Source organism: Fistularia commersonii, chromosome 16 (genome assembly GCF_037954325.1).
Source record: "Fistularia commersonii isolate RoL2024-O1a breed Wild chromosome 16, RoL_Fcom_v1.0, whole genome shotgun sequence".
NCBI classification, from domain to species: Eukaryota; Metazoa; Chordata; class Actinopteri; order Syngnathiformes; family Fistulariidae; genus Fistularia; species Fistularia commersonii.
In genome coordinates this window covers 2,364,232-2,387,500 of record NC_141299.1, presented here as the reverse complement: position 1 = coordinate 2,387,500, position 23,269 = coordinate 2,364,232, and the positions used below count along the sequence as shown (strand labels likewise).

The 23,269-nt window shown below is 54.8% G+C and overlaps 2 protein-coding genes and 1 long non-coding RNA gene across 6 annotated transcripts in view; 2 read left to right on the top strand and 1 right to left on the bottom strand.

Moving 5' to 3' along the window:
- The window catches only part of LOC147225517 (glypican-1-like), an 18,855-nt gene extending 5,782 nt beyond the window's left edge, over positions 1-13,073 (top strand). Inside the window, exons 1-10 of one of the 2 annotated variants that reach the window (XM_086162443.1) lie at positions 5,036-5,170; positions 5,251-5,409; positions 6,775-6,992; positions 7,287-7,460; positions 8,709-8,874; positions 8,963-9,093; positions 9,715-9,852; positions 9,995-10,131; positions 10,882-11,057; positions 11,537-13,073. In XM_086162443.1, the coding sequence (XP_086018569.1) occupies positions 5,143-5,170; positions 5,251-5,409; positions 6,775-6,992; positions 7,287-7,460; positions 8,709-8,874; positions 8,963-9,093; positions 9,715-9,852; positions 9,995-10,131; positions 10,882-11,057; positions 11,537-11,721 (1,512 nt within the window). In that variant the 5' untranslated portion in view covers positions 5,036-5,142 and the 3' untranslated portion in view covers positions 11,722-13,073. Of the gene's footprint in view, positions 1-5,035; positions 5,171-5,250; positions 5,410-6,774; positions 6,993-7,286; positions 7,461-8,708; positions 8,875-8,962; positions 9,094-9,714; positions 9,853-9,994; positions 10,132-10,881; positions 11,058-11,536 lie in introns of those variants that run through there. The other variant, XM_086162444.1, reaches the window with a different exon arrangement.
- LOC147225518 (uncharacterized) lies at positions 8,570-9,542 on the bottom strand. The gene is made up of 2 exons (XR_015107316.1): positions 9,213-9,542; positions 8,570-9,060 (listed from the first exon to the last, which is right to left on the bottom strand). It is a non-coding gene; the product is annotated as an uncharacterized LOC147225518 (long non-coding RNA).
- A 1,308-nt stretch (positions 13,074-14,381) lies between the features above and the next one.
- Positions 14,382-23,269, top strand: part of LOC147225516 (ephrin type-B receptor 1-like) — a 67,709-nt gene continuing 58,821 nt past the window's right edge. For all 3 annotated transcript variants that reach the window (XR_015107315.1, XM_086162441.1, XM_086162440.1), the window contains exon 1: positions 14,382-14,535. Coding sequence is in view for 2 of the 3 variants with exons in the window: in XM_086162441.1 (XP_086018567.1) it covers positions 14,448-14,535 (88 nt within the window). In the remaining variant the exon portion in view is untranslated. The remainder of the gene's footprint in view (positions 14,536-23,269) is intronic.

Sequence of the window (23,269 nt, the reverse complement as noted above, 5' to 3'; positions counted from 1 at the left end):
TCATACCAATACTAATACTAATATTCATACTAATACTAATACTAATGCTAATACTAATACTAATACTAATACTAATACTAATACTAATACTAATACTAATACTAATACTAATACTAATACTAATACTTTTAGTATTTGCAATGATCGTTATAATGCTTCTGATGGTAATATTTGCAAAGATTACATACTATAGATAACAATAGCAGCTCGCCCCCCCCCCCCCAGCTGCTCTCCGGATCACGTGTATCTTCAGCTGAAGTTTGAAGATGTAACCTGTGACTGGTACTCTGACATCACTTGAGACAGCTGCCGGAGGAGGCGCGCGGCCTCCTGGATGAGGCGGTGCCTTGCCGACCTTCTCGTCTGCATGAGCAGACGGATCTGGACAGAAGCGGCGGAGCCTCAAAAGAGGCTCTTTTAAGGTCGTTCGATCAAACCGAACGTCCGTTCACGCGCTCCCCCCGTTTGCCCCCTAGCTGCGTCCGCCGCCAGCACCGTGCGCCTGGATTAGAGGCTGATGTCTAATCTCACGCTAAACCCGGCCCGCTAATCTGTGTGTTAGCACTTCTTAGCTCACAGCGTGACATCCCACGAGCTGACCTCGCCACACCCTGCAGCCGCGTCTTTGTTCCCCGGGTAACTCGCCGTGCGTACACGTGCACAGGCACGACACTTCCCGGCACGCTAAGCTAACAGTAAGAGCAAGTGCTGTGTGGGAATGGGCGGAGCTGCTGCCGTGGCGGCGACCACGGCGGCGACCACGGCGACCAGGTGTGCAGGTTCTCAGAGCCAGTGGAGGAACAGCTCAACGCTGGTGAGTCTGACGGCATCTAACCGCCCCTCAAATGACGTGCAATTACATTATAACCATGTGGACACACACACACACACACACACACACACACACACACACACACACACACACACACACACCCCTTGGCTGTGAGACAGTAGAGTATGTTTGGACCAGTGGTGGTAGAAAAGAGAAGGTTTGACCTCAAAGCTCTCATGCGTCGTTCCTGTGACGCATCTTCTCCCGATCACAGGAGATCTCGGGTCCATCAGCCGCGTGGAGACGCCTAAAGTAGGGCATGAAATAGGGATGTCAGCCTCATTGTGTGCCTGGCGAAGCCTTTGATTGGTTGAAAGTGACGGAATCTGAAAGCAAGAGTGAGATCGTGGGCGTAAACCCTCAGCCCAGAGACCTGGGCAGACCTTCTGGAGCTGCAGAGCGGGCTCTCGGGAGGAGATTTACGAGACACTTAGAAGGAGATCACCGTTTTATAATCTTCTCTTTTTCACCCTTTTCTCTGCTTCTGCCCACAACCTCCAGCCCTCTTTCATTTCCCTTTTATTGCGTCCTCAGCCTCCAACTCCACCTCCACCTCCACCTCCTGCCTCACCATCACCCCCACACCCCGACACTTTTTGGTGGGTAGTAAACGGTAAAACCTACTTTGGGAGGAAGGTCATGTGGAACGCTAAATCACATGCAGGTGCCCTTAAACGCTGACGGGAGGGCGGGATGGAAAAGCTCACACACACACACACACACACACACAGCCCCTCATTTAGCTGGCAGTAATTTGCCTGAGTAAGTGACAGGGTTATTGTAAGGCTCTCATTAAGCGAGGGGGCTGCCGATGAGCGTCAGACTGGAGGGGATAAATTCAAACCGCCGCGCCGCTTTTACTGCCCGCCAGCCGCTGCTTTCATGTGCTGCGAGACGGCGGCCGTGGAGAACGACCTCACTTTCATACACAACATGGAGATATGCCTAATGGAGGGTAAGACCGGCGGCGCCACTCCGCTCGCCAGGAGTCACTTCCCGTGGGGGGTCAGGAGGTCGGACGGACCGGGACGCGGAGCAAGGTCACTGCCTCCATGAGCCACTTTCATCTCAGCAGGAGAGAGGAAGGGAGGAGGAGCGGGTGGATGGAGGGGGGGAAGTGGAAAAAAAATGGGAATTAGAGCCTAATCTGGAGCTCCGGGAGGAAGATGAGGGTCAGGTTGTGCAGATCTTTCATGCTGACCACCCACTCTGGGTGAACATCTCAACGTCCAACCAGAGTGGGGACAAGCCCCAACCTCAGACCTTCTCTCTGAAGAACATGGGGGACAGCAGGCACGCTGGCAGGGGGTTAGGTGTCTGGATGCGTCGACACACACACACACACACACACGGACACACACACAGGGGCAGAGGAGGTGGATCTTCTATTGCAGCAGATGTTTGGTGATGTGATGGCTTCATGGAGCTGATCAAGGCCTTCAGTGATTTCATATCCAGAGGAGCATCAGATCATTACTCAGAGTACAATGACTGTCAAAAACCTGTGTGTGTGTGTGTTGCTGAGATGATCCTGGATGTAATCTTCATGTAGCTTAACCTCTGCCCACAGGGTATTATAGAATGTCTGTTTTGCAGTCAGTGTGTGTGTATGTATGTGTGTGTGTGTGTGTGATGTGCTTGTCATGAAAACTCACTGACCTGATCATCTCTGTGTACGTCTGGTGACCCCGATCCACCTAATGAAGAGCACCATAGCAGCCATGTTGTGTGTGTGTGTGTGTGTGTGTGTTTGCATGCTAATCTCCAGTTGTATAGCTGAATTGGTGCAGTGTGTATCTCCTGAGGTCTCTGACTCCACTCACACACACACACACACACACACACACACACACACACACACACACTCACCAGTCCACACACACACCAGTTACTAGCATCACAACGGCCGTCCTGCCGTTCAGAGGTTGGATGATAGATCCAGCTGGTTCTCCATCAAAATGTCTTCAGGACATGGATCCGATCCACCTCCCCAGACGTGGTCCACCAGCCGATGTCCGGAGGTCGGGCTCCGAAGCGGAAGTTTCTGGAGATCCTTGAGGACGAACCAAACACAAACAAAAGCAGGTCGAGCGGATCGAGAGTCAGATGTTTCACCCAGATCGGTGGGGTCCAGGTCCTCTTTGGTTCCCCAGGATGGAGTGACAGAACCCCGGTTCCTCATTAGCTTCTCGCTCCGTTCTCCAGCAGCGCCAGGAGATTAAAATTGCATATCCCCGGGAGCAAAACACCAATTACCCGTTTCTTGCCGGAAGCAAAAGCAATCGCGGGGGTTCCTCCTGGTTCCTGGCTCCTGGCAGGACCCTCTTCCTCACAGTTCCTTCTCCAAGGCTCTGCTCAGAAGGAGTCCAGCCTCGGATCTCCTTCCTACGTCCCTTTGAAGGCCCTCAGCAGAGCTTCTCATTCCAGTGGCTTCTCCGCTCGTCTCACCTTCCTCCCAAACATCTGTGCGCATGTGTTAGCATGCGTGTCGTGTAGCACGTTGCTTCCTGAGGTGGTTCCAGCCGCTCCACAGCCCAGGAATGCACCCGGCCCGCGCGTCTGCGGTGACGCCCGCCGACGCCCGCGTCTGTCGGCACCTCAACGACAGGATGCTAACATTAGCTGCAGATCTGCGGAGCCCAAACATCTTGTCCCCGGTGTGGTTTGCAAAGCCGCTCTTTTCCTTCCAGCCTTCTTCTGTCGCTGCACTCAGCGCCGCAGCTCTCGCTCTCGCTCGTCCTTCAGGACCAGCTGACGTTAACGGGTCCAAGCAGAGACTGTGTCTCCATGACAGAAGCAGAGGATCCTCTCCGACGTGCAGGTCGCCTTCACCGCCGCCCAGATGTTCTCTGGAAAGCTTTGGCCCTGTCTTATGGTGGTCTTCATCGGTCAGGGTGGACCTCTGGACCTCAGACGGGTGCTGAAGGTTGGCTTGGGCGGGAAGGAGCTACCTGTGGGGGTGCTCTCTGATCGGTGGGTGGATCGGTGGGTCCTCTCTGAGGCCTTCACAACCTTCTGATCAACGATTCGAACGAGTAGATACAAAGAGTCGAAGGTTGGTGTTTGTTCAAAGACCTCAGCGGGTTCATGTCTGAGTCCAGATGGTCCCACCTGAACACAAAACCCGGTGGGCTTTACCTCTCCCTACTGATCTCCATAGAAGATCTTCAGATTGATCTCCACAAAATTGGTCCCGACCTGGAGGACGGAGTCGGCATCAGAGGGTTTGGATCTCTACGATCAGATCATCTCTCCATCGCTTTTTCATCTCGTTCTCCTGGAGGACCCACGCCGGCTGTGTGGAGGCCGCACACACACACCACTCTGCATGTCCTGCTTGATCCGTGTTGGCGGGTCCACCTTGCAAGATCTGGAACCCAAAGCCTCCTTCATCACCTCTGGCCTGCAAAATATGGACTGAAAAAAGAAGTGAGAAGAAGTGAGATGATGGCTGGTGAGGAGCAGTTTAGGAGTTAGTGGTGAGGAGGTGCCTCCTGCTCCGCCTGGCAAACACAGTGTGAGCAGGCAGCACCGATGAAAGATTCATGGAGACACTGAAATGAAGGCGTCTCCTCTTCTGCTCCACTTATCCTGGTGGACAAATCCTGCCCCGCAACACACACACACACACACACACACACACACAAAAACACAAACACACACGCCTGGAACCTGCCAAATGTGGGGGGGCAGTGATGCATACAGCTGTGGGGCACTTATTCACCCTCAGCCTCCCTAGACGTGGGCGCACACACACACACACGCACATGCACACACACACACACTCACCGGGCCTCGGGCCGATGTGCCATCAAGAGACGGATGCTGCAGACTGCTTTCGAGGCTGTCTGGCAGATCGTGTGCGTGTGTGTGTGTGTGTGTATGTGTGTGTGTATGTGTGTGTTTGTCCGACGTGGTCCAGGCACGGGAGCTCCATCCATCTCCGGTTCTGCAGAGATCAGACGGCTCCATGCGGGCCTTTGCGCAGCCGATGACATCCCGAGGCCACAGAGAGCCGTCAGCCATCTCTGAATCCATCCCATAATAATTCCACAAGACTTAATCCTCATTTGACATTTGGGGGAGGCTCAGGGTCGTCGCGCAGAGGACGGGGAGGTCCGGCGTCGGACATGCCGCCCTCCCGGGAGATGGGTGAAGACAGAACTCCCAATGGATTCTTTTGGGTCACTCCTTGCTTGCACCTTTCTCTGTAGTTACTTGTAGTAAAAAAAAATCTACATTTCCTTTATTTTCTTCAAATCAGCAGGAATATTAGAGAATAATCCGCTGGTTTGTGAAAGGGATGACCGATGACAGCGGAGGCAGCCGCTCCGCTCGGTACGCCGGCCTCCCCTGATGCGTGAGTAGGAGTCCGTTTTAGATGTTTTGTGATTAACTGCGGCGCTTCGCTCCTCCAGGAGAACATCTGAGGATGTGCCCTCAGGGTCCAACCTGCTGCACCAGCGCCATGGAGGAGAACCTGGCCGGCCTGAGCGCCCGGGAGACGGAGACGCTGATCCGGGAGGCGGGCCGGGCCCTGCAGGGCGTCTTCACCACGCTCTACAGGAGCTTCGACGGTGAGTGTGCACGTGGCAGTGTGCACGTGTGCGGCCCCCACGGATAAACACTCATTACGGCCCCGGACGCCAGCCCGGGGAGTGTGTGTTTGCAACAAGCGCACCGCACCCGGGGTGTGTGTATGTGTGTGTGTGTGTGTGTGTGAGATGGGGACCCCTGACTGGTTGTTATAATGAGAGCAGAGTCAGCCAGACACAATGAAATGTGATAAGCCGATCCCCTGATCTCGTTGGGGCACACACACTCACACACACACACACTCACACACACACAGCCGTGTCCCCCGGGGCAGTGGCTGGTGCTGCTAATGAGCAGTTGACCCACTGAGGAGGCAAAGTCTGCAGATCAGAGCACATCAGTGGACCAGTAGCAGCCCGGACACACACACACACACACACACACACACACACACACACAGACAGACAGGCAGTGGGGGCTTGAAGGGGGTTGTTGATGGCTGTGAAGCCAGAATCGATGCCAATGGCTCCGTATGGACCTCCTGCCGTCCATCGACCTCCGTGGCCGAATCCACGCTCGTCTCGTGCAGCCTCCAGATGTGGCGTCACGGTCCGCGCCGGACCTTTGTAGCCCGAAGGCGTCTCCCTCCTGAGCCTCTGCGGGAAGCGATTAGCCGCTGCTTCACAAACACTTTCCAGAGAACCGGTGGTTAACCCCCCCTCCAGTAAGGCTCCAGCCAGGTTCGTGGGTCCGTTCTCCAGGCACGGCGCTTTACTGGAAAACACGTTTGAATTCCCCGGTCTCGCCTCATTTGCATAACCGGCCTCTTGGTCAATCGTGTCCCTCCGGGCCTCTGTGTAACGCTGTAGATAAATACTCTGGGAGAAGCTAGATGTTATCATGGATGTTCTGTCCCCGCCTTCAAGCAGAGGGAGCTGCTCGGAGAAGATGCATCCGTCGGCCGTGAGATGAAGCTGAGACCGTTCCGTAAAACCCACGCGGGGGTTCATCGGGTCCACGTCTGCGGTCGGTTTCTGCAGCTGAGCAGATCTTCTGCTGTGCCCCCCCCCCCGCTGCCTCGCTGTTCCGCACACACACACACACACCGGGGAACCATCTGAGAAGATGATGTATCTTCTCCTGCTCTATCGATTGACATTCCCTAACCCGTGAGTCCGGCGCGGAGTGGACCTCTGAGCCGGCCGATCCATACCAGCTTTATCACCCCGCCGGTGTGCGCGCCATGTCCTCCGCCAGCTTCCGATGATCCGACCGCGGACGCTCAGAGATATATCAGTAGAAGGGAGACGCTGACGGCCAGGGGGGATTCAGAAGAACTCGAGACGGCCTAGATGTTTGTCTTCTGTGTCGCTCCAAACAAATCAAGCCTTGTCCCGCCCCCCCAGCGTACTTCACCGAGCTGCACGGCCAATCGGAGCGGTCCCTCCAGGTGGCGCTGTCTCCCCTCGGCGCCTTGTATTCCCAGAACACGCGGCTCTACGCGGACCTCTACTCGGACCTGCGGCTCTACTACAGGGGCACGGCCCTCAACCTGGACGAGACCCTGTCCGAGTTCTGGTCCCGCCTGCTGGAGCGCACCTTCAGGACCTCCAGCCCCGCAGAGGTGAGGACAAAGCTCCGGGGGATTCTCAACCTTATGGAGAAGGAAAGCATCATATTGTTTACTCCAGATTTACTGACAACTATGATCTACAAGAAAAAAAAAATAGGAATAAAATGAAATAAAATAAAATAAAATAAAATAAAATAAGATAAAATAAAATAAAATAAAATAAAATTAAATTAAATTAAATTAAATTAAATTACACGTTTCAACACTGCACATGACCATTGTAAAGTTGTCTTTATTTGGTTTATTTGCTCTCCAACATGTTCACAACAGTCCTGTGTCTCACAGGTCGGCCTGTCAGAGGACTACCTAGAATGTGTTGCTAAGCAACAGGAGACACTCCGGCCGTTCGGAGACATCCCGCGGGACATGAAGGCGAAGGTGATTCGGGCCTTCTTCACGGCCAGGTCGTTCGTCCAGGCCTTGATCATCGGGAGCCAGGTGGTCAGGAAAGTCTCACAGGTGAGTGTGTGTGTGTGTGTGTGTGTGTATGTGTGTGTGATGAAGATGCGCACAGACCCCTGGAAAAACCTCAAAGCTGCCTCAGACAGGATGTGTGAAGGCGACACCCTGAGTCAGTGAGATCAGACATTAAGCGATTTTTAATCAACCTTCTCGGCGGAGCTAAATCCTCCTAATCTGCGTCCGAGCACGGCTGAACGTTCCTCGGCGAGGCAGCGAGCGTCCCCAGGAGCTTCTTCTGCGCAGGAGCGCTGAGACCCGAGGTCGCCCGGGGGGTCCGTGCAATTACGGCAGCGTAATGGAGGATGTTTTGGTCAGCCAGAGCTGAGAAGAAGAGCAGATTTGTGAGGCATCTACATCCTACACATGGAAGAGTGGAGATCAGGCTCAGATGGAGCTCTGACCTTTGCTCCTCTCTGGCGCTTCATCACCAACTGCCGTACTTTGTGGAGCATAAGCCGCAATGCGTCATAAGGCCCAATATCAGTCGACGCGTTATGATAAAACATACGATTTATAAAGACAAACAGTCAGTTTAGTCGTACCTTATTCAAGTAATTCAGCCGTTCAATAACCTGCTGTTCAATGTTGTCCTCTCACTGTGGCCATCTCGCTTTTTTCCTGTTTGGTCTTCTTTACCTGGCGCACTTCATCTGCTTGCTTCCTCTACTTGTGAACCATTGATTCATTCATGTTGAATTCTTTGGCGGCAGCTCTATTTCCATCATCTCCTCTGTGCCATTTTGGAGGTCCTCACACACATAAATGTACAGTAACATTGTATTGCAGCGCAGTCCGAACTGTTCTCTGTTGGTTTATGGTTGCCAGCGATAGCGGACACCTGATGTTAGCGTGAGGTTGGAACAACATCATACTCCAGCACTACATCATTAGTGACATCGCAACCCATTTTCAACCAAGATCCCACTTTGACACGTCGTCCCCGTGTCGGGTGGGAACGCTCCGACAATCGATCAAGCGGAGCGGCTTGGTCGCTTCCCAAAGTCGTACTAAAACGATCTGACAGATGTGTGAGCTCAGTGTGCCGCGTAGAATCGGTTGGAGGTCAGTAAGCACAACAAGAATTCATACGTAAGGCGCAGGGAGGATTTTTTGGAGAAAAAGGATTTAATTGCGCACAAATACGGCAAGTCATTCTTTCCCTGAACACCTTGTAGTGTATGAATGCCCGTCAGGTGGCCCGTTGTCCCCCTAATCTCCTGCTCTGTCCTGGAAAACCCTCTCTAGGTGTCCCTGAGTCCCGAGTGCGAGAAGGCCCTCATGAAGCTGGTCTACTGTCCTCACTGCCGAGGCCTGGCCTCCACCAGACCCTGCAACGACTACTGCTCCAACGTGATGAAGGGCTGCCTGGCCAACCAGGCTGACTTGGACCCCGAGTGGGAGAACCTCATGGGTGAGCCTCAGGAGGCGCGGCAGGCAAGGGAGGGCGAAGCCAGGGGCGACCGGGTGGCTCAGTGTTGTATCTTCTCCCGGTTCGACAGACACGCTGGTCCAGGTGGCGTCCAGTTTCGGCGCGGAGCCCAGTCTGGACGTGGTTCTGTCCTCCATCCCGGCCCGGATCTACGAGGCCGTGCAGCTCCTGCAGCAGAACATGGACTCCTTCACTGCAAAGGTAAGACGCCCGAGGACGTCTTATCGCTCGAAGGCACTCGGAAACGGAGGTCTTTCCGGAGCTCAGGGGTCAGCGCGCGCCTGCGGACCGGAGCCTCCGCAAACGTTTATCGGACTTACCCGTCACCTCTGGGCTAATCCTCCGTAGCGGCTCAGCGTTATCTTCACGAGACACCTTCAGACTTCAGCCGGCGCATATCCAAGTCCTGAGGATGCCGGGGGGTGAAGACACGCGCTCTCAGCGGCGTCTTCATACTCGTGCACTTTTCTGGTTCCCGGCGTGTAGGTGGTCCCGGCGCTGCGAGTCCTGCATACGTTCCTGCGCACGTTCCTTCGCACGTTCCTGCGCATGTTCCTGCGTGTCGACCGCGGGTTGGAGGTTGCGGTGGTTTGACCCGCCGTCGAGCAGGAAATGCTCCAACCTCCAAACCGCCGCAGGCAACCGGAGGCCTGGAATGACAGGAGAAAAGAAAGTGAGAGGAGGTGTGGAGAAGTCTCCGGTCGAGGGCGGCGCCCTCTAGTGGTCGGGTTTAGCACTGTGTTTTCATAACCTCCAGTCTCCAGCTGCAGAGCGTTCACACTGATGGACGTCCGTGTCACATCTGCGCTCCCGTCCAACCAGGTGCACCAGACCTGCGGAAGCCCAGGGGAACCCGGGACGGGGAACCCCGTTCCTCACGTGCCGACCAAGAAGAGCGGCTCCCTGACCGCCTCCGAGTACAAGCCCTCACCCACCGCCGGGCTCAGGCTGGAGATGCAGGTGTGAAGTCCTGCCAGAGAGAGCGCGCTCGGCACAGCCCGGTGCAGATATTCAGAGTGTTCACCACGGTACAGCCGTGGTCCTGGGATGGAGGCTCTGAAACTTCTGACCAACCATTTCCTCTGGACCTCCTGCCCCTCAGGTGTCAGATCTGTCCAGTAAGCTCAAGGAGATGCAGCGGTACTGGCTCCAGCTCCCCGTCGCCCTCTGCAGCAAACTGGCCCCCCCCGCCGCCGCCGCCGGACAGGACAAGTGCTGGAACGGTATCTCCAAAGGCAGGTGAGATACAGACCAGAACTGGGACTCCAGCCGGGATCCAGTGGAGGACATCCGGTCCAAACTGGTTCTTCTGTCAGCTCCTTCATCCTCTTTCAGCGTTGATGTTTGGAGCCAGCCGTCTTCTGCACTGGCTAATGACAGCATGAATATACAGAACACACACACACACACACACACACACACACACACACACACACACGCACACACACACACGTTCATCCACGTACACACTCACAACTTCATCCACATTCCAATGGAGTTCAGAGTGATCCAATGGCATGTATATTTGTGTATATATGTGTGTGTTTTTTGTTCGTGTGTGTGTGTGAGTGTGTGTGTGTGTGAATGACGTGACAAAAAGCTATGGAGTGAGTGACTGTGAAGGTGTTTAAACATTGCTCTGCAGCGCCCCCCTGTGGAGAGCTGTGGGAGTACTCGTCCTGCTGGAGGTCCTCAGGTGGAGCTGCTGCTTTCAAACTTCAATAACTTAGTATATATGACTATAACTTACTATTTTACGGGAATCAGCATAGTGGAGCTCAGGGATCTGAGTCTCTTTCGGGTCTTCAGAGACGTGTTCTCAACTTGTCCGTTGAGGTGCCCGGAGCCTGAAGGACCGGCTGGTGGCCTATCAGAGGCCGATCTTTGAGATGGGCCGAAGATGCCAGGACATTCATTCCGATCCGAAGCTAATGCTGACATTCTTTGGCCGAAGCAGCCGTGATACCACAGCCTCCTCCTCTTCCCCAGGTACCTTCCCGAGGTGATGGGCGACGGTCTGGCCAATCAGATCAACAACCCGGAGGTGGAGATCGACATCACCAAGCCCGACATGACCATTCGCCAGCAGATCATGCAGCTGAAAATAATGAGCCACCGTCTGAAGAACGCGCTGGACGGGAACGACGTGGATTTCCAGGATGCAAGTGGGTTTCACTCCGACTCTGCCTCACCTCCTTCTCCTTCTTCTGCTTCTTTGGGCTGCTCCTTTCAGGGGGTTCTAAAGCCAATCACCAGCCTCCATCCAGCTCTCAACCAATCACCAGTCTCGATCCAACCCTCAGCCAATCACCTGTCTCCATCCAACCCCCTCCTCTCACACCACCAACCTTCCTGTCCTCTCTCCTTCCTCTCTGGTCTTCCCTAGACCTCCTCCAACCTTCTACCCAGATCTTCTCCATCCCTCCTCTGTCCAAACCATCTCAGTCCAGAACATCTAACCTGTGCCGTCCCTCTGATGGACTCTTTTGTGATCCTCTCCGTCCTCCTCACTGCCAAAGAGGAACCTCCACACCTCCATCTCTGCTGCCTCCAGCCGTCTTCTGCTCAGTGTGTCCAAAGCAGACCTCCTGACTGCTCTGTGCTGCGTCTCTATGGCTGATGCCCATATTCTTCTGTTCCTCAGGCGATGATATGAGTGGCTCTGGCAGTGGGATGTGTGTGAGCGGCCACTGCTCCTGGACCCGTCCAGGACTCTACATCTACCCCCCGGATAACAACCGGGTCCGTGGGGCGGCCGCGGCGCCACCCGCCGCCGTCCCGCTGCTCCTCTCTGCCGCCGCCGCCCTCGCCCTGCTGCTCCAGCGATGATGGACCGCCTGGTGTCAGCCTGACGTCCGGAGCCGGGCCGGACCTCCAGACGGACCGACGGGTTTGGGGTGGGGCGGACTGTTACTTTGCCAAATGAAAAGAAAAGAAAAAGCGAGTGGACGGGAGGAGGGTCTCCTCCGGGAGGAACCAGACCTTTACTCTTCTGGGCGGTGACGGGGATGGGGAGGAGGAGGAGAAGAAGGAGGAGCAGGGGGCCCAAACGGCTGCTTCTCTGGGCCTTTGTTTGAGGGAAGGCTGTCCGGCAGGGCACACCTCTGTATGTGTGTGTGTGTGTGTGTGTGTGTGTGTGTGTGTGTGTGTGCAGGAGCTGCCAGCCTGCAGTGTACAGTCATAGCTTAGCTGCTGGATCCCAGCCGTCTGTGCTGTATCTCTATGATGTGGAGGTGTGTGTCGGCACGAGGAGGACGGGTCGCACTCTTCAGACCTGGTGCTGCAGACTTGATGTTTGCAGACATGGTGTCTGCAGCTCCAAACTCACCTTCACCGTTTTCCCCGCCGCGTCTTCAAGCCGTCCGTGGCCTCCAGAAGAAACGTGGTGTTCTGCGTCCGTGGCAGGAAAACACTGATCACCCGTGGAAAGATGAAGAACCCTCAAGTAGCATGGACAAGGTTTTAGAAGACAAATAGAAGATCACCAGATCCTGGTTCTCCACTGCAGCTTTCAGGTTCACGGCTCAAACATCTCGATGATCTAGGTGGTGGTGGTGGTGGTGCACCAAATGGAGGACTTCAAGAGCCGGACTTCCCGAATATAACAAGCAAACTGAGAAACGGTGCTTTGAGTTTGTGGCTTTGGGTCTGGAAGAACCTCCCGCTACCCAGAAGACCTCTCCTTTGCGCGGCCTGCAGAGGAGGAGACCTCTAGGACATCAGCCGAAGCTGCAGAGACCCACTCCTGGTCTCTGATCTCCTGCTGCATCTGAACCCCACACCTGAGCTTGGACTGTTCCTCGCAGATGTTCCATGCGTTGCTGAGGATGATCTTCAGCCCGGAGACATGGAGCAGACCTGAAAGCACGCGCGGCCACAAACATCTGGAGACCCCGACACGGCTGGATAACACCAACCGGCGCTGGATCGGAGCAGAAGAATTGTCCTCCAAGGGTTTGCTTCAGTCTGGTCCAGGAGAAGGTCTCTGCAGGACCTGGTCCAAGACAGGACTTCACTTTATTTCAGTTCACACTGTGAGGGATCTGCTGCAGACACACACACACACACACGCGCATGCACACGGACGCACACACACTCACACAAACAAACACACACACACTGTGTATCCACGGTCCACCTGTGTATTCAACCCGTGTCCTTCATTAAAGTGTCTGATGGTCGCCCTGAGTTTGTCGCTTCCATTTGACCACCTGGAGATGTATGTTCTCCTGAGGTATGAGAGGATCTTCTCCATGGTTCAGAGGGACCTGCTGGGTCTTCCTGGTATCTGATGTCGGTGTTAGACTTCAGACCATGTTTTGATCCATCACTCTTCACTTCAGGTCCCTGGACCCATGACCAGAATATCAGGTAGAACATGCATGTATGGATTTGTTGCAGGTCTCCACTGTGCTGCTGCTCTGACGTTCAGTCTCGGCGTGAAGACCAAACCCAGATGGATCAGACGGAGAACCGCGGCCTCAGGTCTGGAGGCGCCGATTGCTGGAGATGGTCTACAACATGGTCATATCTCAATCCATCCCCACAAAACTCATGTACTGGATGATCACAAACCACACACACTCTTCTGGAAGATCTGGAGGTGTTCTCATGACTGGGACGGCATTGGACCTTCTACAACTCCTCTGCTCTCCAGGTTCCAACCCAGCTGGTCTCTGCTTTTTGTTGTTCCACCTTTTATTAAACAATCTCATGCACAGTTCCCCCTTTCAGAGGATCCACACACACACACACACACATATTGATTGAAAGGTTACAACTGGCCTTCTCATGACGTGTTGTCATGCTGGTGGACGTGAAGCTCCTCAGGCCAGGTGCGCCGATGCACCTGTGACCTCTGGCTCCGCCCCCTCGCCTGCTTCACCTGCTACTGCTTAGCTCAGTGTGAGGTGTGTGTGTGTGTGAGACACCCGAATGTTCTGGTTGCTCCTCGAGGCCTGATTCTCCATGAAGCTTTTTTAAAATCACTGGGAACTTTTCATTTTGTTCTCCCTTCATGACGAGGTCCGTACAAAGGAAAGGACTAGGAGGATCATCTGTTGCTTGAACCTCCAAGAAGAAAAAACATTTGGACTCTGGAGGAGCACACAGCAGGTGTGGAAGCTCAGATGATTTGGACAATGGCTACGTAGCGGCCCAAACAAAGCAGTCGGTCAGGGGGAAAGTGACCGCTGGTAGAGGGATCTCCAGTCAGCCGTGAAGGATCTCCTCCAGATGGACTGATGTGGATCAGAAGCTGCCCCCCCTCAACCCCCCCCACATCCCCAGCAGGGGGCCTCCCTCCGCCTGCAATACCGCCTTCCGCCGCTAGGTGTCGCTCTCAGTACGCGGCTGGCTCACGGCTCAGGCCGGACGAGAACGGGTGATTGGTTTACGAGCGGCCGTGCTCGCTCCTGATTGGCCGAGAAGCCGCGGGGGCGGGGCCGGCGGGCCGCCGCTGCCGCCTGCCGGTGCGCCGCCGCGGAGGATGGAGATGTGAGCGCTCACCGGAGGAAGCCCGACTCTGCCTGCGTGGGACTGCTACGCGCCGGAGGATGACGGGAGAGGAGCGGCGTGGAGCCTCCACGGCCGCCTGGGCGGCGGTTCTCCTCTGGGCGGTGACCTCGGCGGGCGCCGTTGAAGGTAGGAGCTGCCCGGACCTCCTGACCAGGAGGACGCTCACTCTGTCTGTCAAACTCATCTTCTCCTCCTGAGATCCTCTCTCTCTCTCTCTGGAGCCTTGAATGGACGGGCTGAACTCTGCAGACCTTCTGAACGTGGTGCTGGAGAATGTGTGGAAGGAGGGTCCAATAGATAAAAAGCCCTCAGAGAACCTTTTCCACGGTCTCTCGGTGTGAATGTGTGAACTTTGAGGGCGATGCTGGCAGGGTCCTCCCTGCTGTCCATCACATCCATGCAGATGATGGTTGGAGATACTGTTCCCCTGAGGAGGTGACCTGATGTGAGATGTTCCCTGTGATGGAGAGCTCTCCTGGCTCCGGGGAAACTCGAGATGTTTGAAGTTAGATAAGGAGCAGGGATGGGAAATCATTGCGAGGCGCGGATTGATGGATTGATGGATGGATGGTTGGATGGATGGATGTGAGGAGACCCTCTGAGCTGAGGTGTTCCTGGACTGGGTTCTGGCTGTGCTTCTCCTCTGGAGTGCACTGTTGTAGCTCCATGAGCATCACCCGGAGCTATGGAGTTGCGACTGCGCCTCGCAGGTGGAGCTGCTGCTCCCCTGATGTTCACCTCTCTCCAACATCTCACCTGTTCCCATTCCTGCTGCAGTGCAGCCACTCCTCCTCCTCCTCCTCCTCTGGCGGAAGCTTCAGCTCCTGCAATCCTCCCGCTTCTTCTCTGCCAGCAGCTCCTGCGGTTGCCGTTGGTCTCCTGCTTCACCCTCTCCACCTCCTGCTCCCGACCTGCCGCTGCCGAACCGCCGACCACACGCGACATACATAGTTCCCGAAGCGCAGCATGCTAAGAAGCTTTGTATTCAACGTCTGCGTCTTCCGCTGAGGTTCTGCTGCTCCGGTCAGCCCGGCTCCTTGAAGGCCGCCTGCTCGGAGCTTCACCCCGTCCCCGGGGAAGCAGGCTCCGGTGGTTCTTCGCTCCGTCTCTCGTCCAGAAGATAAACCTGTCTTGCGCCGCGTTAGCCTCCGCTGCCTTCGCCGCTCGGTGGCGTCTAACTTGTTGGGATTCCAAACCTGAGGCCGACGCCGCCTGTCTCTGCTTCCACGTCCGTCCAGATGTTCACCTTCCACCGCAGATCACTGTGAGCCGCGGGATCGGACCGAAGGCTACGTTTGGAGCCGACTGTTGGCGGCGGCGGGGTGTGATCGATACGCCTATTTAGAGAGTAAATCTAACGTGATCTTGATCGATTAGCCGGTACGTGAGCCGTCTCTCCGGAGCTAATTTGGTCCTGATGGTTCTCATTCGCCGTACCACGGTGGCGTCACAGCCAAACTCACGGCCATCTCGCGACCCCGGCGGCCGACCCGATCCCAATCCCGTCGGCCGGGTATCGGCCGATCAATGGACGGGTCGGCGGTGGAAACAGACCTTTGCGTCTCCACCCGCTGCTGCTCTAATGTAGTATCTGCAAACGCACGTCTGACAGGAAGTGAGAATATAAAGACGGGTGTGATTTTGGGACGAGGAAAAAAAACCCGTGCCGGCTTCCATTTGCATCGCGGCCAAGTGAAACTGACCAATCGGTGGGTTTGTTGCCGCGCCGGGATGCGTCGCCTTACATGCAATCTGGTCACCCATCTGCTGCTGCCCGAGGAGTCCGGCTCCTCCGTTCATCAGCATTCAGGCGTCGGTCCCGAAAGAACCGGGTCCGACGTCAAGTCTCGTCTTCGGTCCCGGACCTCCTGCGGCCGATCGACGTTTTTGGCCATCGTTATTCACCAGAACGGGCCTGGAGATCAGAGCTTCCATTGGACACGCGCTGCATATCAAGTGCAGCTCTGGTAGATGCTACCAGATGAAGCCAAAGCCTTGTTGGTGCAAAGTCCTGGTTCAGGATCTGAAGAAATGTTAGAACTTGGGGGGGTCACTCATCCATTCATTTATTCATCCATTCATCCGTTGTCGCTAACCCTGCAGTTAGCTGCCTGCTGATGGCAACCATTCAGAGCTCCTGGAGTGTGCAGGCTGACGTCCAAACTCTAGATCAGTATTCTGTGGAATCTGTCCAGCCGCCTCGCCATACCTTTGCTCCCAGCAAGCGCCGAGCTGAACGTCCACCTGGAAAACACCTTTAGGTATCGGGCGATTTTGCAGTCAGGGTTTCTCCAACTCCCGGAGACCAGAATTCCACGGGCTCCAGAGGAAATGAGGGTTCCTCGTGGCAGGGTTTCGTGGCAGGGTTTTGATGTGACTTTAAACCGTTGGGTTTGATGTCGATCGGTTCGTCGCTCAACTCGGATACATTTGCCATGGGAGACGCGCACGCAGGCGGATATCTTGTGGATGAAGCTCCCAACAACTCCGGACTTTCAATATCTGCTGGCCTCAGATTGCCCGTCACCTCTTACGATCTGACTCCAGCACCTCCACCTCCACCCCTTTTGACTCATCACAGCCTTCTTCCTCTGCACCTTTAAACGGTAGCCCTCCTCCGCCTCCTCCCAAACAGCTCTTCTTCCTCCCCCTTCTCCGACGCTGCTTGTTTGGCCTCCGCTCCCACGTCCTCTCCTGCTTCTCCTCCTCGCGGAAGTGCGACATTAGTCTACTGCTGTGTTTTAATGGTGCGCGTAATGACAGACGCCGTTGTCAGTCTACCACATTATGAGACATGTAAATGTGTTGCAGGGCGGCCTCTTTGGGTTATTAGAACTGGTGTGTGTGTGTGTGTGTGTATGGGGGGGGTTAAGATGGAGACGGACAGACGGGTAGGGAGTGGGCGGTGGGTTGTTTTGCAGCCGGCGTGGCCTTTTCACGGTAAGTAGATGCCTAATGAACTGATGTATATCGGAGTTAGTTGATGTAAAGCGGTCCACTCGCTGCCGCAATCCGTGTTCACTTGTATGCTCGGTGTCTGCGCCCCCGTGGGGGTCGATTGGGGGCGACAACCGACGGTGGGGCTCAAAGCTTTCAGCGCCGTTCCACGTTTGAACAATTATTTAGAGACTCGTCCGTGGAACGTCCAAGGCCCTCGCTCGTCTTTGTCTCGGCAAGTCGCTGCTTGGAAATGAGACTGTCTGACATCGGCGTGTTTTTGGCAAATAAATATTTTTGGCCGACATAAGTTACTCGCTCCGGGGATCAAGTGGTAGGCTTGGCGATCATCCAGTCAGAAGGAGGGCGGCCGCCTCCTCCCCAGGCCAAAGTGTCCTTCGGCAGGACGCTGAACCTCCGCTGTCTGTGTTGGTCCGGTGAACTCCTTGTTGCCAAAAGGCTCCACCTCAAGTGGAGGCTGGTCAACATTTAACGGTCGAAAGCATGAGGAGCTCACATGGTGTCCTTGGTTTGAGGCGTACCAAACCACGCTTGATGGTTTGGACTGAACCATCGAGCCTCCAGGCCAAAGGGATCCAGGGAGGTGTAAAAACCCTTGGGTGCCAAACTGTGCGCCGAGACCAAGTGAACCTCTGCTGACGTCACCCGGAGAAGTTGGACATGAAAAGTGAGTCATCCTTCACTCCGAAGCTCCATGTCCGCTCTGACTCCGACATCTTTGTCTGGTCTCTCCCGGCGACGCAGCACAGGAACTTTTTTTTCTTGAGCCGGTCAGGCATACAGGCTTTGGACTCTGAGAAGACAAGTATGCTGGAGACAAGGCCAGGAGGTGTGTGTGTGTCATAAGGAAAACAGGAAGCGCAGTGGTCCAGCGTGTAGCCCCGATGTTCTTGTTGTGCCCGGGAGCTGGTCGTTGTGCTCAGGTATCCACGAAGCTGCCGACTTGTGTGTCGGACCCCATTTTCTTTCGCTTCTTTTATTTTTGTTTTCCGTTGTGACGGAGGAGCCGTCGGCTGCAGCCACTCAGAAGACGCTGCTTGCCCGCCATCATCCTGACAAGCCAGCCTCCTGCAGGCAAGCGGCAGACGCCGTCCTGTTTTATTCTATCGCCGTGTTCAGGCTTTCTTCCGGGGTGATTTTATTTTTGCTGATTCTGGATGAATTCTCTGATTTCCAAGGTCAATCGGAACAGAATCCCCCCCCCCCCCGTTCGTTCTTCCGTTCACCCAAAGCAGGTGGATGATGTTTCTCCAATCGGGCCCCGTATGATATCATGACGCCGCATCTATTAGTTCTTCTCCCGACATAACATCTGAACTATTTTGGTCTCCTCCCTGAAGGCTGAACATGCCAAGCCCCATCCGTCAGCGAGTGGGAGCGCTAAAGGTTAAACATCACGGATCCCGTTTCAGACCCCGCCATCATCCTGACAAGCCGCAATTTGTGACTTTATTCAGCAACAAGTGATGAAGACCTCCTCCGAGGAGAAACCCGTCACAGACCCGCCGCGAACAGATGTGGGGAAGGCGCCCGGTCTTCAGCCGGCGGCCCGGCGCCACGCTCTGCAGCGGCTCCACGGCCTGCTGCTGAGATGTTTCCCGTTTGAGGGACAGGTGGCTTGAGGTCCACGCCCCGCCTCCGAGCCTGGATATTTCTCTCCGTGCAGAATTATTTGGCAGTACCTGAGTTTATTCTGGCAGCCTCTCGCGGGAGCGAACACTCAGATCTAATTGGGCGCTAGAAGGATTGTGAGGTCTCTCTGAGGTCGAGGAGACGCCGCTGCTCCCCGAAGTACACCGACTTCACTTCTGCTGCCGGTTCAGGAAGTCATCTGGAACAAAAGGTGTCCGGTGCTCGCCCAGACGGGATGTTCTGCGTCCCGGCCTCGGAAAATATACCCTGAGCCGGCGATCTTCACGCCCGGGCTGTGAATTTTCACGCAGCTCTGCAGTCCTGCTCCCGCGTTCGGGGAGAAGTGGCTCACCAACCGGGTCCGTGATGATTCATGTCAGTCACTGAGGGAGGTTGTCTTGGCGGCGTTTCAGCGCCAAATGTTGGGGTCAGCGCGAAGAACCTCCGATGAAGAAGCAATGCGTGAACGCTTATGAACAGCTTCAGAGACTGCAGTCGCTTCTCTTCTGGTCTGAGTCGGTCCGGTCGACACGAGGTCCGGGAGGAAAAATCCGACGTGAGAAGGAGGAGGCGTATCTGAGCGGGAAAACGTCTCCGCGTCGATTTGTCTCTTCAGTCTGAGGCGAGCTGGTGGCGTTATAGATCCGGGCCGGTTCCCTGGAAACAAAACAACTCTCCTTCGCAATTCAGGCGTGCTGTTTCTTCCTATTGTAACCTCCGATGGCAGGAATGCACAGTACGTCCTGTGACTCAGTGGCGTCCTTCCAGTCGGGTAGGAGCAGATGAAGGCCAGCGGATCTCATGCGTTGATGGCAAGGAGACCAAACGAGCACAGCTAGTTTGGACTTCCACGCTTGAAGCCGTGTCTCTTACGTAACGGACGCGCCGGTTTGATGCGTTCATGTTAAACTTTTGCTGGATTGGGTGACGTGAAGAAGCCGTCGAACGCCACACCCTGCTCAAGCCGAGGAAGGGTGGGGACGTTCGAGGAAACCTGGTATTTTCGAGTAGATGTTCGGCTCGGGTGGAGCGGGACGCGACTGTCGGAACCCGGTCGGTGAAGCCGATCCGTTTCCTTGAGAGCTTTGAGATTGCAGATGTGCAGAACGTGATGCCTAACAAACAAGAACAGAGTGAAGGAAGTGAAGGTGGAACTTCTGCGCTGCAGATGACAGAGGATCCCCCAGGAGCGGACCGACCTCTGGTTTTCAGAGGTCCACGTGGACGCGAGGCCTGGCCTGATGATCCCCTCGGGCCGCGGTGAAGCTGCTTTATCCGCCGTCTTCAAAGAGCCGGCTGCCGTTAATGAGCGGGAAGCGTCGGGGTCCAAACGACCGGCCCCAAACCCTGGCGGCGAGCTGACAGACACTAAAGATTCTCCGGAGCTCGGAGGAACTGCTGAGGCAGGTTCTAATCATCTGAGGGTTTGACTTAATGAGCGGATCTTTGGCCGCTTATAAAAACTATCGATCGGATCGGCTTTGAGCTAAACCCGTTTGCGACCTCCAGATCCAGCCTGTCTGCTTCTAGGGTCCGCCTGGACGCGGTTTTTAAGCGAAGCCGGCCGATGTCCCCGCAGACCGTCTGCGGAGTCCGCCGCCGCCTCCGCACAGACGGGTAACACCTCCCGCTCTCCCTCCACAGCTGCTCGACGGGTCAAAGGGAGCCCAAATGGATTTTTTGCGGCGGCGAGAAGACGGAGGCTCACAAGTGATAAAACACTTGACGCCACATCCTCCGCACCCCATTTGCATAACAGGCCCATCCAAACAGATCACACGTCTCTGATACTGAACCATAATTGATGGCGGAGCGGAGGACGGGCCGGCGGGCGGGAGGGGTGGACGGATGAATGAATGAATCTTTTGTTTTTGCCATAAATTGCTCCTTCCCTTTGACGGAGGTCCATTATTCTGCCACTTCAACTCATTTGCAGCTCAAAGAGTGACATCAATACCTGACAGCCGGCGGCGGCGGCGGCGCGCTCCCCTGGCTCCGCTGTCCTCTGGATCCGTCGCCTTTCCAACATGCAACGTAAGCGATAGCATCAATTACCCTCGCTTTCGGGCCGCGGACAGATATTTTGGCCAGTGTTGTGCGTTTGACGGTTTGCCCGGACCGCGGGCTCCCCCGCCGAGCCGGTCGAGAGAAAACACGAGCCGGGGCGGGCGATCGCAGGGTGAGCTTATTGCCTTTAAATGTAAATCAGGCATTAAGGGAAGCAGGAACTGTTTGCATTCGGGCGCCGCAGAGAAAGCGCCGCTTTCAGCGAGGCGTGCTGGAACATAACAAACATGGACACCATTATTTATTCGTTCTTACATCAACATTAAGTTAAGACCCGGAGTCGTCGTGTTCGGCGTGCACTCAGTGAAAGGTGGCTCAAGGCGACGGCAAATAAATATTCTTTTCTTTTCCTGTGTTTCAAAGCGACATCTTTGTTTTCAGTTCTTCTTCAAATGTCAGCACTGTAACCCTCAGATTGAGGAAAATACAATGACATAAATTGGCAAAGCTCTGACCGTTTCAACTCCCGAATCAATTAAAAGATTAACATCAGTAGCCGCAAAAGATGAAAACATCAAAAGCGGCAAGCGGCAGTTTTCCGGCGAACGCTTTCCAGGACCTGGTGTCAAAGTCCGATCCGCGAAGAAGATGGAAATGTCTCCATAATCCCTCGTTCCCAGGCTGCCACGGCGATCGGCCGATGTTGCACTAGCATGGGGAGCCCCGTCGGGTGTCCAGATACTTCGATGACGCCCCAGGTCTACTCCAAGACACCTTGTAACTGCAGGATGTTAAAGCCTGCCTCCTCTGTGTGGATCCAAAACTCAACCAAAGACACAAAGTCAGATTCTGAGGACTTCTTCAGCACCGCTCAAAATATCTATCATTGACAAATCTCAAAATGAAATCAATAGAAATCAAAATGAACACCCGCAGGGATGAAATAGTCATGCAAATATTGTCTCTCACCCAAATAAAAGCTCTTTTCCGTGTCCTGGAAAAATCAAAACGAGCTGAACCGCGTCACAAACGAACCCTTCTTTGTCTTAGAAAATCCAGATTTATCTCTCATACGTCCCGTCTGTTCAACCAAACGATGTCCACGATAAACCGCGGCTGTGTTTCCTGAAAGTCCGAGTCGTCCGACGGCGGTTTTAATCCAAGCCTGACGCAGGCGACGCCATGCGGTCTGTCACTCCGCAGGAGTAAGCGCCATCGATCGCCTATATCCCCAACTTCTGAAGTGCGGAATCGACGAACTCGTTCATTTGAAAGCGTCCGCTCTGCTCGTCCTCGCCGCGAACTGCTGCTTTAAGCCGCGCAACTTTACAGCTCAGTCAATGATTCACCATAATGGGCCATTATTTATTTGCTGGCTGTGAGCGGGCTCTCAGCCAGGCCCCTCGGGCTCCTGTCGTGGGCATATGGTCGCGCGGAGAGCCTCGCCGCAGATTACGGGCCGTGTTAACAAAATAAAGGGAGGGGGCCGAGGACAGGATGGGGAGACCGGGAGCATCTTCTTAGAAGGCTTAGTAAAGGAGTAAATTGATTCTTTTTTTTTATAATCACCTAATTGTTGCGACGCTTCTTTATAAGCGCCGTTGTGCCGATTCAGTGTGGAATTTGACTTCACCTTGGTCTTTTTCCCAGCGAAGGTTACATGGAGAGCAGCAGTTATGTTCAGTTCCACCTTCATTCACGAGCACATCCAGATGTTTGAACGTCAACTGCCGGTCGGGTGAGATCTTCTCAAGGCGGCGGAGCACCGGGTGCCTGGTGTTTCAGGCTCCGCCCACCGGGGGTCATGTGACCCAGGAAGCTCTAAGCAGCCTGCCATTCAGGGCTACATCGGGGCTACGATCGCGGTCCAGGAAGGTCCGGGAACATTCCTGCACACATCTGCACCGTGAGTTAGATGATGTGCCTTGATGGTCCTCATCTCCTGCTGGATCTCCAGGTCCTGGATGTGCGATAATTATCTACTGTGATGTAGCCTTCAGATATGGAAGCGTCCTCAGTGTCTCCTGAACTCCTTGCATGTTCATAGAAAGTGTCTTCAGGACAACTTTCTCAGCACGTGTTCTCCTTGTGAGCACGTTGATGTAGATCCGTGTGTGCACGCCGGTCGCAGAATGTCTCGTGTTCTCCTCACATACTGGAAATAAACATGCTGGCGTCCAGCTTGTCTGTGTCTTCATGAGATTGTCCACCTTCGCCGCACCGTGGTCCCAGTGGTCCCCGTGGTCCTCCTCACCCCGGGTCT